The 14,219-nt window shown below is 41.8% G+C and overlaps 3 protein-coding genes across 3 annotated transcripts; 1 reads left to right on the forward strand and 2 right to left on the reverse strand.

Moving 5' to 3' along the window:
* Positions 1-705: 705 nt before the first annotated feature.
* On the forward strand, positions 706-2,730 carry LOC138627230 (piggyBac transposable element-derived protein 4-like). The gene has a single exon (XM_069709436.1). The coding sequence runs from the start codon at positions 706-708 to the stop codon at positions 2,728-2,730; it is 2,025 nt and encodes a 674-aa protein (XP_069565537.1).
* A 2,410-nt stretch (positions 2,731-5,140) lies between these two features.
* Positions 5,141-8,998, reverse strand: LOC138627240 (arrestin domain-containing protein 3-like). Its single transcript, XM_069709446.1, has 6 exons — positions 8,693-8,998; positions 8,503-8,563; positions 8,203-8,374; positions 7,942-8,029; positions 7,602-7,858; positions 5,141-7,014 (listed from the first exon to the last, which is right to left on the reverse strand). The coding sequence occupies exons 1-6, from the start codon at positions 8,958-8,960 to the stop codon at positions 6,886-6,888; spliced, it is 975 nt and encodes a 324-aa protein (XP_069565547.1). The 5' UTR covers positions 8,961-8,998; the 3' UTR covers positions 5,141-6,885.
* Positions 8,999-10,144: 1,146 nt separating this feature from the next.
* Positions 10,145-14,049, reverse strand: LOC138627244 (arrestin domain-containing protein 3-like). The gene is made up of 6 exons (XM_069709449.1): positions 13,756-14,049; positions 13,587-13,647; positions 13,353-13,500; positions 13,144-13,240; positions 11,958-12,217; positions 10,145-11,466 (listed from the first exon to the last, which is right to left on the reverse strand). Exons 1-6 carry the CDS (start codon positions 14,012-14,014, stop codon positions 11,212-11,214), a joined length of 1,080 nt encoding a protein of 359 aa, XP_069565550.1. The 5' UTR covers positions 14,015-14,049; the 3' UTR covers positions 10,145-11,211.
* Positions 14,050-14,219: the final 170 nt, after the last annotated feature.

Below are 14,219 nucleotides of genomic sequence, written 5' to 3' on the forward strand. Positions count from 1 at the left end.
AGTGTGTTTAGCAAACGGACGTGCAGGGGCTCCTGGAAAACATCACTGCGATCTAATAATGTTTTGTGCGTTTTTTAACGCATGTTCTTATCATGGATACATACATCAAAGCCTAAATAAAGTTTCAAACAACTGGGATTTGTGCAAGACAGTGTCATATACAGTTTTTGATCTGTTTGGCTGCAGTTGCTCTAAGTTGTGTCGTCCCCCCCCCCCCATTCCCCCCACCCCCTTCCTCCCCCCAACAGTTGGGTTTGACAGTTGATTGACAGTATCTATGATTTTGATGTCTGGATTTTAAGCTGTGGTTTCTCTATCTATCTCCGCGGCCTCAGAAATGGGTATCCGGCTTATTGATGGTGGTGAATGCCAGCGGGCATTAGAACAGCAAGCGGCCATCTGCCAGCCTAGCGAACTAGCAACCCCACCAGCTGCAGTCGCAAAACGCCCTACAAAGCAGGACATGCATGCAGCTTCTGACGTCTGCGGCCACACTGCGCTACAAAGCCCAGAAAAACCAGGAGCGGAAACAATGAGAATCAAGCTTATGGACGCCGCATAGGTCCACGACCAGCAAGTTTTTGAGAAGAGGCTGCAGTTAAGTGCACATCAGTTCATTTCGGATGACCGGTTTATGCGATTCTTTTTCCACGTTGAAAAGATATACATAAAAAGACTCATGCAGGGGCACTTTAATACCCCGACATGGCGACGGCAAGAAAAGGGAGAGAGCTTTTTACTATTTTGGAAACTAGCGCGGACACAGAAAGTACCACGGTGTGCGACAGTCAAGACTCTCCGCTTAATCTTTCGGCCGATGTGAAGTGGTTTGAAATTCCTTACAGAAAGCCAGACTCGGACGAGGAAGACGAAGTGCGGGAGGAGGAGGAGGACGACGAGGGGGAGAATGGATTCACGAGCACAGCAGCCGCGGCGGAGACTGCAGACGCGGCCAGCTTCATCGCCGGAGGAGGCTGCAACATAATTTTGGTCACTGGCAGTAATGGGATCAAGCACGACGAGGAGGAGTACGCAGAGGACTGTTATTATTCTACCTCCACTAACTGCTCTGACACCACCTCAAACGATTCGGATATTGATTTCTCCGATTTAGAGGAGGAGGAGCGCAGGAGTTTTTTCAGCTTTGAAGATGACTTGGACGAGGACTGCTCTTCTCCCGACTTCTGGGGTGAGCCGGACCAGGTCATTTCAATCGAACCATTCTCCGCTGTCAGTGGCCCTCAGCACTCGCTGGGGGACGATGCTGACACCCGTGACTATTTCCGGATACTCTTCCCAGATTCTCTTTTTGAACACATGGTAGAACAAACAAACAATTACGCCCTCTATCGGCAAAGGAGGAGTGGAAAATCAGACCCCCACTGGCACCCCACTGATGTTAGAGAGATGAAAGCTTATGTAGGTCTGAATATTCTTATGGGCATCAATCAGCTTCCAGACACTGGCATGTACTGGGCCAGTGACATTTTCATTGGCAATGCAGGCTTTAAAAAAACCATGACAGCCAGGCGCTTTGAAAAGCTCTCCCAGTATCTCCAGCTGTGTGACCGTGAGTCTGAGCCTGTGCGTGGAGAGCGTGGATATGATGGCCTCTTCAAAATCAGGTCTCTCCTTGATGTGGTGGAGAACACTATGTGGGATGCATACACGCCCAATCGCTGTTTGACCATAGACAAGTGTGCTATTGTCACAAAGGGACGTTTCTCCCCCACCCAGTACATGTCCTCCAAGCCCCTGAGGAAGGGACTGACGCTGTGGATGCTGTGTGACTCCCGCTCAGGCTACTGCCACCGGGCCAAGATCTTCATTGGCAAGCCCAGTGAAGACGAGGCAGCGGCCTCCCTGGGCTACAGGGTGGTGACCTCCCTCGTGCGTGGCCTGGAAGGTCAGTACCACCATCTCTTCATGGACAGCTTCTTCACCTCGGTGCCCCTCCTTCAGAGGCTGCTGAGGGATGGGCTGTACGCCTGCGGGCCCACTCAGCCGGGGCGCAAAGGTTACCCAGAGGTGCTCCGCCCTCGTAATGTCGGAAAGCTGTCCCAGGGTGAATTCTACCAGTGCCAGCGTGGGAACTTGGTGGCTACGGTGACACGGGATGTCAAAGTGGTTAGCTGCCTCTCCACCAACTCTGCTCCAGGGATTGTGGGTATCAGTCCAGGCCGGCAGCAGCGAGAGACAGACGGGGAGGGTGAGAGCGACAGCATGGACAGCCCAGGTTTGTCTTTTGGTGTACCTCGACCTTTGCCCTTGCTGCTGTACCAGGAGAACATGAGGGGAGTAGATCTGTGTGACCAGCTGAGAGAATGCTACCAGGTCGGCAGGCCGTGTAAGAAGTGGTGGCGCTACTTCCTGTGGTTCTACGTCAATCTGTGCATCGTCAACGCCTACATAATCCTGAGGGAGAGTCGAGGGGGCACGCCGCCGGCGGGCTTCAACGGCAAGCAGTTCACCCAGCGCCACTTCCGCGTGCGCCTGGCACAGCAGCTGATTGGAGACTACCAAGGAGCGAGAGGAATGGAGCGGGCAGCGCGCAAGAGACACGCCGATTCACCCATAGAGTATGGACATCGCCTGGAGCGCATGTCAGAGCGCTCTCGTCGCTGCAGGAACTGCACCAACAAGGGACTGCGGCATGAAAGTGTTTTCGGCTGCAAGATATGCAACGTCCACCTATGCAGGGGAGGATGCTTCTCTGAGTTTCATAAATAAAACTGAACTGTTTTTTTGTTTTTTGTTTTTATATGCTTTGTGTAATCAAACAACTTGTGTCAAGGGATTTTTTAAAGCAGTGAACAATTTGTAATTCCAAAGGTTACCACTACAAGTGCACAATATAGTCACACACTTTATGTAGAGCTAGTTTTAGGTTAGAAGTATTATTGCACGTATAATAGAGAAAATACTCTAAGAAACTGTCGATTATTTGAATTAGTATAGAATGTTTTGGCAACTTGCCTTCTGTAACACTGACAGAATTGCCTTGTGTCACTTTTTATACATTAATAAAATATGGTAAGGATTTTATATGAAAAAGAAGAAATCAAACTTTTCTGCACTTACAATAGATCAGAAAATGTTTACTATGGGAAGTTTATCTCTCCTTTTCCAAAATAAAAACTTCATTATGATGAACTGAATCACCTCTTTCATTTTGCGCTTTTAAGGTCTCTCAATAGTTAATATTCAAAAGGAAAAACAGTGTTAATGAAAAGTGTCATGAATTTACATTAATTTAGAATAGGTTCAGCTTTGGTTGCCTCTGATCCTTCACACATGAAAATCTGTGTCTCTGGGCCTTCAAGGGACACAGCTTGGAGCAATTAGAGAGTAGAAAAAGCCCCTCAGTACTCTACAGCCAATGGACCTAGTGATGCCATTTCTTTCTCAAACCGCACTACAGACACACAGCCATCTGTGGCCCTATTATGCTGAGTCCAAACCCAAAAAGTGGTACTTGTCACTGACAATTGGAAAATGGAAGAAAGATGGCAGAAGCACACTTTTTGAGGGAAGAGTCTTTGACTGATGAGTCCTGGTTAGCAGAAAGGGTGAGGGCATTCATATGAATCATGTAAAACAGCTTGTACACTATTAGTCAAATGAGGGTGTGTTCGATTGAAGCTGATCCAGCTATCCTGAGAGTCATTGAACTAAGAAATATTTGTGTCTTTTGTAAGACATAAAGTGTATTTTTGTTCTTTGTGCACTCTGCTGTCAGCTGATAAGCTATAGACAGAGATAGGCCGCTTCAGCAGGTCAGACTACTCGTCTCCTGTGTCTCCTTCTGAGCTCTCTCTCCTTCCTCTCTTTCCCTCTTCAGCACTCTCTCTCTCCTAAGGCTCTTTTGCCATCCTACACGTTCACACACACACACACACACACACACACACACACACACACACACACACACACACACACACACACACACACACACACACACACACACACACACACACACACACGCGCGCGCGCACACACACACACACACACACACACCCTCCCTTCTCCTTCCCTCCGCTCACTTGCACTCCCTCAGCCGTTCCCCAGCTGGGAGAGGGTTAGTCAACTGGACGCCCATCCCGCTGATCTGCGGGAGCCCCGTGGGGAGTTGCTATGGCAACCGTGGCCGATGAAGACAGGGAGTCGCCAGCAGGCCCACATGGTTGTCATGGTACTCGCTCTGGCTACGGAGGTGGGAGGTGCCAGAGGCCACACCTCCCTACCCCTTCTCCAAAAACCAGGGGAAGGCTGCGGTGTGTGTGTGTGTGTGTGTGTGTGTGTGTGTGTGTGTGTGTGTGTGTGTGTGTGTGTGTGTGTGTGTGTGTGTGTGTGTGTGTGTGTGTGTGTGTGTGTGTGTGTGTGTGTGTGTGTGTGTGTGTGTGTGTGTGTAGTGAGCTGGCTGGCTGACAGCCTGCACACTGTACACGGAGCCAGACTGGTTACCAGGCAGGCTCTGCTACAGCACAGCCAAGACCAAGACTGCTGCCAAAACTGAACCAAACTGCAGCTGTAGAGACGTCTTCATGCAGGTGTTTCAGGGATTAGAGGAATCTGTCACACTGTATCTCACATACCTAACCGAACTGAAAGTTTCTCTTCTATTTCATGGTAGAACATGATCTGCACTCGGCCTGTGTTTTGCTGTTATCTTTATGCAGGCGGAGGAGGCACAATTTGCTGCTGTGTAAGTAAGACTGTGTAAGTCTGTGGTGTGTATTGCCACACTGCAAATTTCAATCAAACAGCTTTTAGACCCTGTATGTTCCATTTTTACCGATATAAGTTGAGTCAATGGCTGTCAGTCTTCCTCTACCCACGTAGTCATTTTACTGTCAAAGTTATTACTTAGAGTAGTTGAGACATTAAAAGCCATTTGGATTAAACTAAATTTTATTTGTTTCCCCTCAAATATTAACACATTTCCCAACAGATTCAAGTGACAGATGATGACAAGAAAACTGCATCAGATGTAAGCTGAAATATGAGTTCAATTTTCTAATTACAAAAATAGCTGTGCAGACAGCATGTGCACCAGAAGAGTGGAATCTGTAGCTCGTGTTGGTCACTCCCGAGCTTTTGTATTATTAATGTTGAGTCGAACATTCTTCTTTTCTTTCAATTTTCTTTTCTGTTTTGTGGGCTGACTGTGAAATCATGAGGCCCTGTTTGTGCTGAGTCAGAACCAAACGCTTCTCTCGTCCTCTGGGTAGGTGGTTATGCTGTACGTGGTGTCACAATAGCCAGATAGAATGTTTCCAGGATGCATCTCAACCATAAAATGTTCAGCCCTCAACATGTTTCCTCTCCTGGGCAAGGAAAGCTCTCTTGAGTCTCTGTCAAGAACATGGGCCTGGTTCCACTTAAGAACCACTGGTTGGGTAACACATGTACTGTTAGAATCATGAATGGGCTCTTGTTAAATACTTTCCTCTATTGCAAAATGAGTGCATGGACAAGGACGAGCGTGAGAAAGCCCTGACATCTAATTCTCAGCTCTTTCATGTCTCTCTGTTGCAGTGTATGTTCCACAGAAGCAGGATTGTGAGAATAACCTCTTAAATGCAAATCGTTCATATGTGTTCAAGTTAATTAGTGTCTTATAGAGAAGAAACCTTTCTTCACCTTGACATGTTTAGCTTCTCAAATGACTAGTTCACCCCAAAGTCAAAATTCTGCTTTTTAAATACGCAGCAAAACACAGTGTTGGAAAGTAACTGCATACATTTACCCTATTATCATACAGGTTTGAGGTACTTGTAACATTTATATATGTAATGGTACTATATACTCCATGACAATTCATAGTGAAATATTGTTCCTTCTAATTGGGCGGGTCCAATAAATATTTATAGAAAAACAAACGCATGATTTGACATTAAGCCAGTGGTGCCAAACGTTTTTGGTTTGTCACTCTTTTTAAAAGAGCAGGTTCACTTTTATGATGTCTATGAGCTGTTAGGAGAGACAGACCGACTTTTCACCTCTGAACTTTACATTGAAATAATTTGTTGTACCTCAAAGGTCTTAAATTCTCCAACATTTTGCAAAAAAAAGCAAAGAGTAGAGAATATTTCAAAAACTGAGAACAAACTTTTTTTCTTTCTTACCTACTGTATCAACTCATGCATGACCCCTTAGATTTATTTTGTAATGCTTATCCACCAGATTAAACTAATTAACGGTATAAACAGTAGCATACTTAAAATTAACTCCATTTCGCAGTAATATATAGATACATGAATGTATTATCAGTCCAGTAGATGATAATACATCAGTTACTAGCTGATATTACATAGCCTATGTTTGATTTAAATTGCAAGACTCTTCCTTGTAATGTAGTATTTTTTTTTTAATCAAGTAAGGAATCTTCTTCTACCACTGCTCTGATGTCATTTCTTAGTAAAGAGTTCACAAAGCAGGACACAAGGAGATATTTGGGTTTGGGGATCAACAGTGTAATTGTTTTTTTTATTCATAAAACAGTTTGGGAATGCTGTATAAACTGTTTATGATCTGACTGATATTTCATAACATTTGTAGCTGTTGAGGGATACCTGCATTAACTTCAATAGTTTGAAATGGTTGTGAATTTTTGAGATTCTATGACATGGATTTTTTTTTTAGAGAATCATTAAAATGTAATTCACACCAATTAATGTTCTGTTTCTGATGTGACACACATCTCCATCTAGTGGACACGGCACAGTGTACAAAGGCACTTGAGATTTAACTTCCCCAGAAAACAACCATTATCAATTAAAAAAGCAGCCACATTAAACAGACATAGTTAATCATGCTGTTCTTTTGAATCCTGTCACTCTTTGTCAAACAACATGCGTACCATTTGTTCTCTAAAACATCCTTCTAACCAGGAAACTTTCTGAACCAGATGGATCTCTTTGGTTTTTGTTGATGTGGTTTTGGTGAACCCAGCAGGATGACCAGAGGGAGTTTGATTATTGAGTCTCTTACCAGAGGGACATCAAGAGTGACCTGTGAACAAAACAACAACATTTAATATGTTCATTTACCTCATACTTATAGGACATAGGTCAAAAATAGAACTTCAACTTAAATAAACTTGATTGGGGCTTGCTAAATTGTCCCTGATCAATCCCTTTGGTATGTTCTCTTTTACTCCTCATGCATTTGCCAATAGTGCATGACGTTAAAACATTTAAATAAAAGTGAACTGTGAAATTAATTTGTTCCGTCTGTCACAACGTGTTTACTGAAAGAACTGAAGTAAATCTTTTTGAGCTGACGGCAGGATGAGCAGGTTGGGCTGTAATGTGACACTTCGTGTACCCTCATCAGTGTGGACACAGGAATCTCTCCTTTAACCCCTCCCTGTCTTTCTGCCTCTCCCCATCATATAGCCACTGTGGTGCTGTTGTCATCATGTAGAAAATGTAATCTTCATTACAACAAATACATAAAACCAGATGTCTTGATTATAGAGGCGTTCAGTATTTACATTGTTTCATATTAAAGTAAGATTCAGTAATGTGGTCTGTGTGGGACAGAATTAATCATGAAATAATCCCATTATACTGTATTTGTAAACACAATACAAGTACCTGTAGTCTGTACTCAAGCTTCATCATGCAGCAGTTGAAGAAGGTCGGGGGGAGCTGTGGGGGGACGCTCAGGACTTTGGTGATAGTCTGACTGGTCTCAGCTGGAACAAAGTCTCCTGTCCCAAAGAAGATTTCACTTGTGTGTACCATCCTCTTTGACTGAGCGACAAAGGTCTGCTTCTCACACAGGTAGAATTTGGGCGTTACTCTGCGTGCTGAGTCATTGTGTACTTCTACAGTTACTCCCATCGCCTCACCTGTTTATGTTTAAGAGAAATCAATCATTTATGTTTCAGTTAAGGGAAATCAGTAAAAGATATTCTGTGTGAAATTAGTTTACCTTGCTTTAATCCCATTTTTTCCGAGGTAACATTCATAGTAATCTTTCCAGAGCCAAAAAATGAAATGCTGGTTGCTTGTTGTTGCTCCTACAGTATCATACAAAGACGCAGGCAGTGGGGAATCTCTCAAATGTTTGATTTTCACTCAGATGAGCCATAACAAACTTAATTGGACTCAATTGGCAAGTTAAATAAAAAAAAGTGGAAAGTATTATAGAATAGAAACCTCACTCAAGTTTAAAAGAAAATGATTTTCATACCTTAAGTCCGTTGATTATCACTTCTGATTTGGAGGCAAAGGGGAACTCAGACTTGGTGAGAAAAGGGAACTCCGTTTTTGTTCTGTGTACAAGCCAGATTGACTGAGTCAGCTGTGCTCGCAAACTATATGTGATCTTGCCCCATTTCCCCTGGTAAGATGAAGGCATGTCTCTGAAAGACAAAAAGAATCCAAAGGGATGTGTTCTTATCATTGCAGATGGAATGGAAGTGTTTATATTATAAATAAATTCCATTTAAAGGACTGTGTTCGAGTTGTATATATACGATATAAGACGTACTTGTTTGGAATCACAAAGTTGAATGGATACACATTTCTTCCAGGACGGATGAATTCGGAACCTTATAAATAGAAGCGTGTTGTGTTAAATGTAGATTCATCAGTTTTACAGTCTAAGAGATATTCATCAACTCAGAAGTTTTATGCTCATTCGTTCTTTCTTTTTTTGGCTCAACTGAGGGAATACTCACCATCTCCTTTCTTTTTATCCTGAAGAATAATGTGTTCAAAATGAAAGTATTTCTTCTTGTTTCCGTGGACCACTGTGGCTTGTCCTTCTTGTTCACACCAAGTTACCTTTGCTTTTCCTTTGGCTTTGACCAAAAAAGACTGCACTTTTGTTTCCTTGCTGGTCACCACTGTCACCTTTCCAGAGATAATGTCCCCAGGGGAGAAGGTCCCTCGTTCGTTCACCTTGACGTACTCCACTGAGAGGTGCTTCACAGTCATGATAAACATCAAACAGCCTTCCCAAAGGTTGTGGAGAAAAAGCAGGAGGACACTCCTTCTGTGAAAACTAAATCCTGTACATTTACTGCGAGCAACTTTGAACTGATCCAGGGTTGTATTGAGATAAGGCCTGTTTTTGATCAACAAGGATGCTGTTGAGGCAGGCCTGTGCGCGGTAGCAGTGGACCTGTATCTGTGTCACACATGATCATGTGATCAAGCCCGCAGGTGTCACTTTCACATAGGTAACTCTAGCCAGCAGCCTTGCAGGCTAAATTAGGCTAAATGAATGAGCAGTGTGCTCTACTGTTTGTGCACCAATTCTTTGGTATTATCAGTGAATACTATTGACAACAATATCAACACCACAGTACAGAACTGCATGATACTTTTCTTCGTCAGTGTATGTACCATTTAGTTTATAAGGTTAATTATTACTTTAAATTCATGGGACAGGATAGAAACACAGAAGGTCAACATTGCTACAGATATTTCTGAAATCAGAGGATTAGTACAGAACTATAACCTGGCTGGAATACAATATTGATTGTTCAGAAGGCACATGAGCCTTTAGAGCATACTTCCTCCAAGTATTGATGTATTTATGCTCTAGAAGCTGTGGTGCCCCCTGTATGGTCCGACGTGTATTCAGTTCTACTTCAGGAGTTCACATCAAAGAAACATCTGGAAAAACCTGCTGACAAAATAAAATGAAATCACATTTTCTTTTAAGTTGGCCCAGAGTTAACATGTTCAGAGTCAGGACACCTCCCTCAATCTTTTCGTTGATAACAACATTGTGCTGTTTACCTTAAGCCTGTGCTCTATAGTGTGTTGATGGAGCAGTTCAGAATGGAGCGAGGCGGTTTGCATTACAGACCCACAACCTAGTCACTCAGAGATTACATTTATATACCACCAATTTTCAACAGCAAGAGCATTAGTGATTTTTTTTTTTTTTTTTTTTTTTTTTTTAATGAAATGTTGAGGGGATGTTTATTGAAACACATCTGCTAAATCAGAACAAGTCCTTACTGAACACCATGTACAAAAGGATTTGTACTTGTTGATCAACTTACTTTATTTGCAGTAATTGAAACCACAGTGTTCCTCTGACCTGAATCAATTTGTTGTCAAACCATAGACAGGAAAAAGGATTCAAAGCCTTGTCTCTGTAAATGTGAGAATTGTTGTATGTGACATCCCATACTGTGTTTAGTGTATTATTGTTAGAAACTGCTGTTTGCAAATAATTAATTCTTAAATGGTTCTTTTTTTCACAGGATAAATTCCAATAAACTAATCTAAACACAGTTACAGTTTATCTGGTGTTATCAGGGCTAAAATGACAAAAGAAGAACCTCATATCACTAATACGGTAATGTAATTGACATGAAACTGGATACTACACGCACATGAGAAATGTATTTATTTTACATGTCATTACACCAATATACTACAATGTACTATTTTATTGGACAATAAATTATTGGACAATAAAATATTGTGGAAATAAAGGGGTAGTCCACTGACATCACACATCAAAGTATGTTTATGGTTATGGGCCAGTACTGCTGCACATGAGCAAAAGCTGCACAAACCCTTTTGTGGCTGCAGAGGGAGCTGTGTGATATCTGATTAACTGCAGAGAGATCTCATCTTGAAAATCTGGGTATGTGGAGTAACAAAGATGAGGTGCTAAGTGGCTCAAGGCTTTAATAGCCTCTACATAACACATGTAAGTCTCCAACCATAGTTGCATTGTTTGTAAGGAAAGGGAGAAGTTTGAACAAAGAAGAGGAACATGCCGAGAGAAAAGGATATCGCTTGCTCTGCTTTTTGGTCCTTTTCAAATTGTCCATTATGAGTCTAACTGTTGCAAGTGCGCAATGTTGAAATAGAGACATCCTGTTAAAGGAGCAGTATGTCAGATTTAGTGACATTTTGCAGTGAGGTTGCAGATGGCATCCAACTCAAGCGAAACTCGTAAAAAAAAAAGCAAAAGGGCCTCTCTAGCTGTAGTGTTTGGTTTTTCTATTCTCGGGTACTGCAGAAACATAGCAGTGCAGCGGAGCACTCTGTGGAAGAGAACCTGCTCTCAATGTAGATGCAAAAGGCACAGTTTAAAATGATGTGAAAACACAACAACTCTTAGTTTCAGATGATTTTACTCTAATAAAAACATAATAAGAAATACTATCCTCCATTTCTATCAATACATCCCTCTAAATCCTACGCACTGGTCTTTTAAGGCAGGCAGTCACCATGCTGTCTCATATTTGTCAGCCGAGGTGGTAGGGTACATTTCATGTGCTCCATAGGGAGGTGGAGGAGTTACAGACTTGGATGCTGTTGGTTGAGGTGTTGTGCTCCAGGTTGGTTGGTTTGGGTTCCCAAATGCTTCAAAACCAACACCAGTAGAGGCAGGTGGTTGAGTTGTACCTGGACCCTCAGGTAGGATGACTATCGGGAGTTTGATCTCTGGGTCTGAAGCACATTTGATGTTCAGTTGGATCTGTGAAAAAAAAAAACAGTGGTGGGTTAATATCAACTTTCTTAATAAATGTTGGTGATTATAATTGAAACATTTTTCCATAAAGGTGGGACTTTTTTATGTCTCTTATTCCTTTATTTAATCAGTAGAAGTCCTCTGTGGTTTACTGTAAATTTTCTCTAGAATTTGTTAGGTTCATTTGCACTTTCATCTGCTGACTGGGTACTTTACTATTTTATTCTTCTTTTACTGTATTTAATATTATGACCACAGATATGTGGAAGTGGAAGTGCTACAAATTTCCCCAGAAAGGTTTTGTTTGTGTCAGTATTTGACCTCACATTTCACTAGCAACAGAAAAATGAGACCATGTCTACTAACTGCAAAAAAGACATTTTATTTAATGAAAATAGAAGCACAAAAAAGCGTCACAAGCTTGCCATCAGTAGTTTTTCTACCAAAGCAGTAATCAAGCATATAAACATAAAAAAAAGGCTCCTAGTGAACTTTACCTTCACCCTGTACTCCAGCTTGATGATGGAGCAGTTCAAGATGGAAGGAAGTAGTTCTCTGGGAATGTTGATCACCTTTGTGACATTTACTTTACCAGAGGATGCATCAACAGGCTCAACCTTCTCCTTATGGATGACATGTGTGGAAACTCTCCTGCGACCCTGGGCAAAGAAACTCAGCTTCTCATATAGAGTGAACTTTGGCTTCACTGAACGGCTTGTGCGATTTGTAATTTCCGCTGTGACTTGGACAGCCTCACCTGTTAAATAGAGAAATGATTTTGAATTATAACGCACAAAGATTTACATTTAAAGAATAACTCTGTGCAGGAGGTCAGGAAGATCTTACAAAACGTGCTGGGGCAAACACAATGGCTCAGTGGTTGGGGCTCATATACTACATGGGCTACAATGCCTTTAGCTGCCAGGTCCCTGATCAAACCCTGCTGGCTAGACCTTTGCTCCACTGTGCTATTTAATAATGTTAAAAGTGCCCTCTAGTGATCGTCAAAATAACCACACCTCTGCTCCATGTGGCTTAAGTCCCTTAACTTCCAACTTCATCAGTAAGACATGGTCATTTATTTATTTATTATTTTTTATTATTATTTATTTATGAAGGAAACCTAAGTCAACAAACTCCACAAACAAGGATTGGCAATGACTGCTTTTTTCATCTGTATTTCTGCTGAGGCAAATTATGGGGGGAAACAATATGGACATGTATATTTATTTACAAGATTTTTGTCCTGTCTACTTAGTTGTCAATGGACACCAAAACAGTAGTGTAGGCTGCAGGCCAGCCAGATGAATGCATATACACAAGGTGGTGCTAACATTATGGGCCACATCGTGGCTTCAGTCACTCTAAGTACCGAGCGGGTTGCCCCCATTTCCCCTCAGAATCTATACAGCGCAATGTTAAGACAGTTTAGATGTTCTCTTCTACTTTCTCATGACCAAGTCCAGAGAAGAGACACTGGTTTCCAAATAGTAGCAGAGATATAGGGAGGAGTAAAGTGCTACCAAACCCAAGTTTCTAATTGGTTTCCCTGATTAGATGTGTAAATAGTAAACATACTTCCCCTGACCTAACTTTATATTCCTGCTCTCCAAAGGAAATAAGAGGGGCACGGCCAGACACTGAACAAAGAAAGTCGGTGAATTCATCAGACAAAATAATTACCTTGTTCGTATCCCATCTTCTTGGTATGGACATCCAGTGAAACACTTCCAGAGCCAAAAACTTTGATGGTTTTATCCTTGCATCCATATTGAGGTTCCTAAAAAGGAGACTCTCACTTTGAATGAATTAAGATATTGGACTCTTTTGCTAAAACTTATATCAACAACATGATCACATAGTTGCTTTTTTGACGATTAATGACTTCTTACCATAAGTCCGGGAACATCCATGTCTGCTATGGACACAAATTTGAAATGGGTCTTAACTTTCTTTGTCAGCTTCATTGATTGTTTCAGCTCCGCCTTCAATTTATGAACAATTTTGCCAGTATATGTGTTGAAAGACGATGGGATCTTTCTGTGAAGTACCATTTTAGAAAATTTAAAGGACAAGAAGAAAAGTAAACTCAAATCTAAAGTGAATATTAAGTAAAGAATAGGCACCTGTCAGGAATCTTAAAGGTGAAAGGAAACACATGTCTTCCTTTTCCAATGACGTCAGTGCCTGAAGAAATATTTATGGTAAGTATTAAGCAAACCCAAGCTGGATTATTATCAAAGAGTCATTAAATAAGGGACAGGATATCATATTAATAATTGTATTATACATCACCATCTTGTCTTGCTTCTCTCAAGATATGATGTTTGACTTTATAATATTCCTCATCAGCCCAGATGATGCGGTGATTATTCTGTCCGTGATATTCATGCCAGCTAACCCGAGCTTTTCCTTGTGCTATGAAAACAATCGATTGGATTTTAGTTTCTTTAGAGACCTCCACGATGATTCTTCCATTGATGACATCTCCATTTGTGAATGTGTTGTGGCTGTTGATAGCATCATATTCAATTGAGAAATTTTCGATGGTCATTTTCAACTGAGAAATAACACAGTGAAAAGTCTCAACCCTTATAAACCCTGCGCAGCTGCTCAGTGTATACTTTATCTCAGACATGCAAATCTTGATAAACCTGTTTTTCTTGTTTCGTGTCTGCACCCAAAGACCTGACGGTCACGTGGCACATCGGAAAAAACCATTCAGCATGCTGTGTCACATGATATTTTTTCCTAATGAT

This window comes from Brachyistius frenatus, unplaced genomic scaffold, assembly GCF_029030835.1.
Source record: "Brachyistius frenatus isolate BFR_SWC_R1_liver_20210118 unplaced genomic scaffold, ASM2903083v1 Contig_83, whole genome shotgun sequence".
NCBI lineage: Eukaryota > Metazoa > Chordata > Actinopteri > Embiotocidae > Brachyistius > Brachyistius frenatus.

Bases quoted from the DNA above. Each gene is read 5' to 3' on its own strand.
- LOC138627230 (XM_069709436.1), top strand. From the start codon at position 706: ATGGCGACGGCAAGAAAAGGGAGAGAGCTTTTTACTATTTTGGAAACT.
- LOC138627240 (XM_069709446.1), bottom strand. From the start codon at position 8,960: ATGTTTATCATGACTGTGAAGCACCTCTCAGTGGAGTACGTCAAGGTG. The intron at 8,030-8,202 runs GTATGAAAATCA...ATGATACTGTAG, and splicing joins TGATAATCAACGGACTTAAG to GAGCAACAACAAGCAACCAG. The intron at 7,015-7,601 runs GTACTTGTATTG...TTTTGTTCACAG, and splicing joins AGCTTGAGTACAGACTACAG to GTCACTCTTGATGTCCCTCT.
- LOC138627244 (XM_069709449.1), bottom strand. From the start codon at position 14,014: ATGACCATCGAAAATTTCTCAATTGAATATGATGCTATCAACAGCCAC. The intron at 13,648-13,755 runs GTGATGTATAAT...ATATTTCTTCAG, and splicing joins GAGAGAAGCAAGACAAGATG to GCACTGACGTCATTGGAAAA. The intron at 13,241-13,352 runs GTAAGAAGTCAT...TCTCCTTTTTAG, and splicing joins TGGATGTTCCCGGACTTATG to GAACCTCAATATGGATGCAA.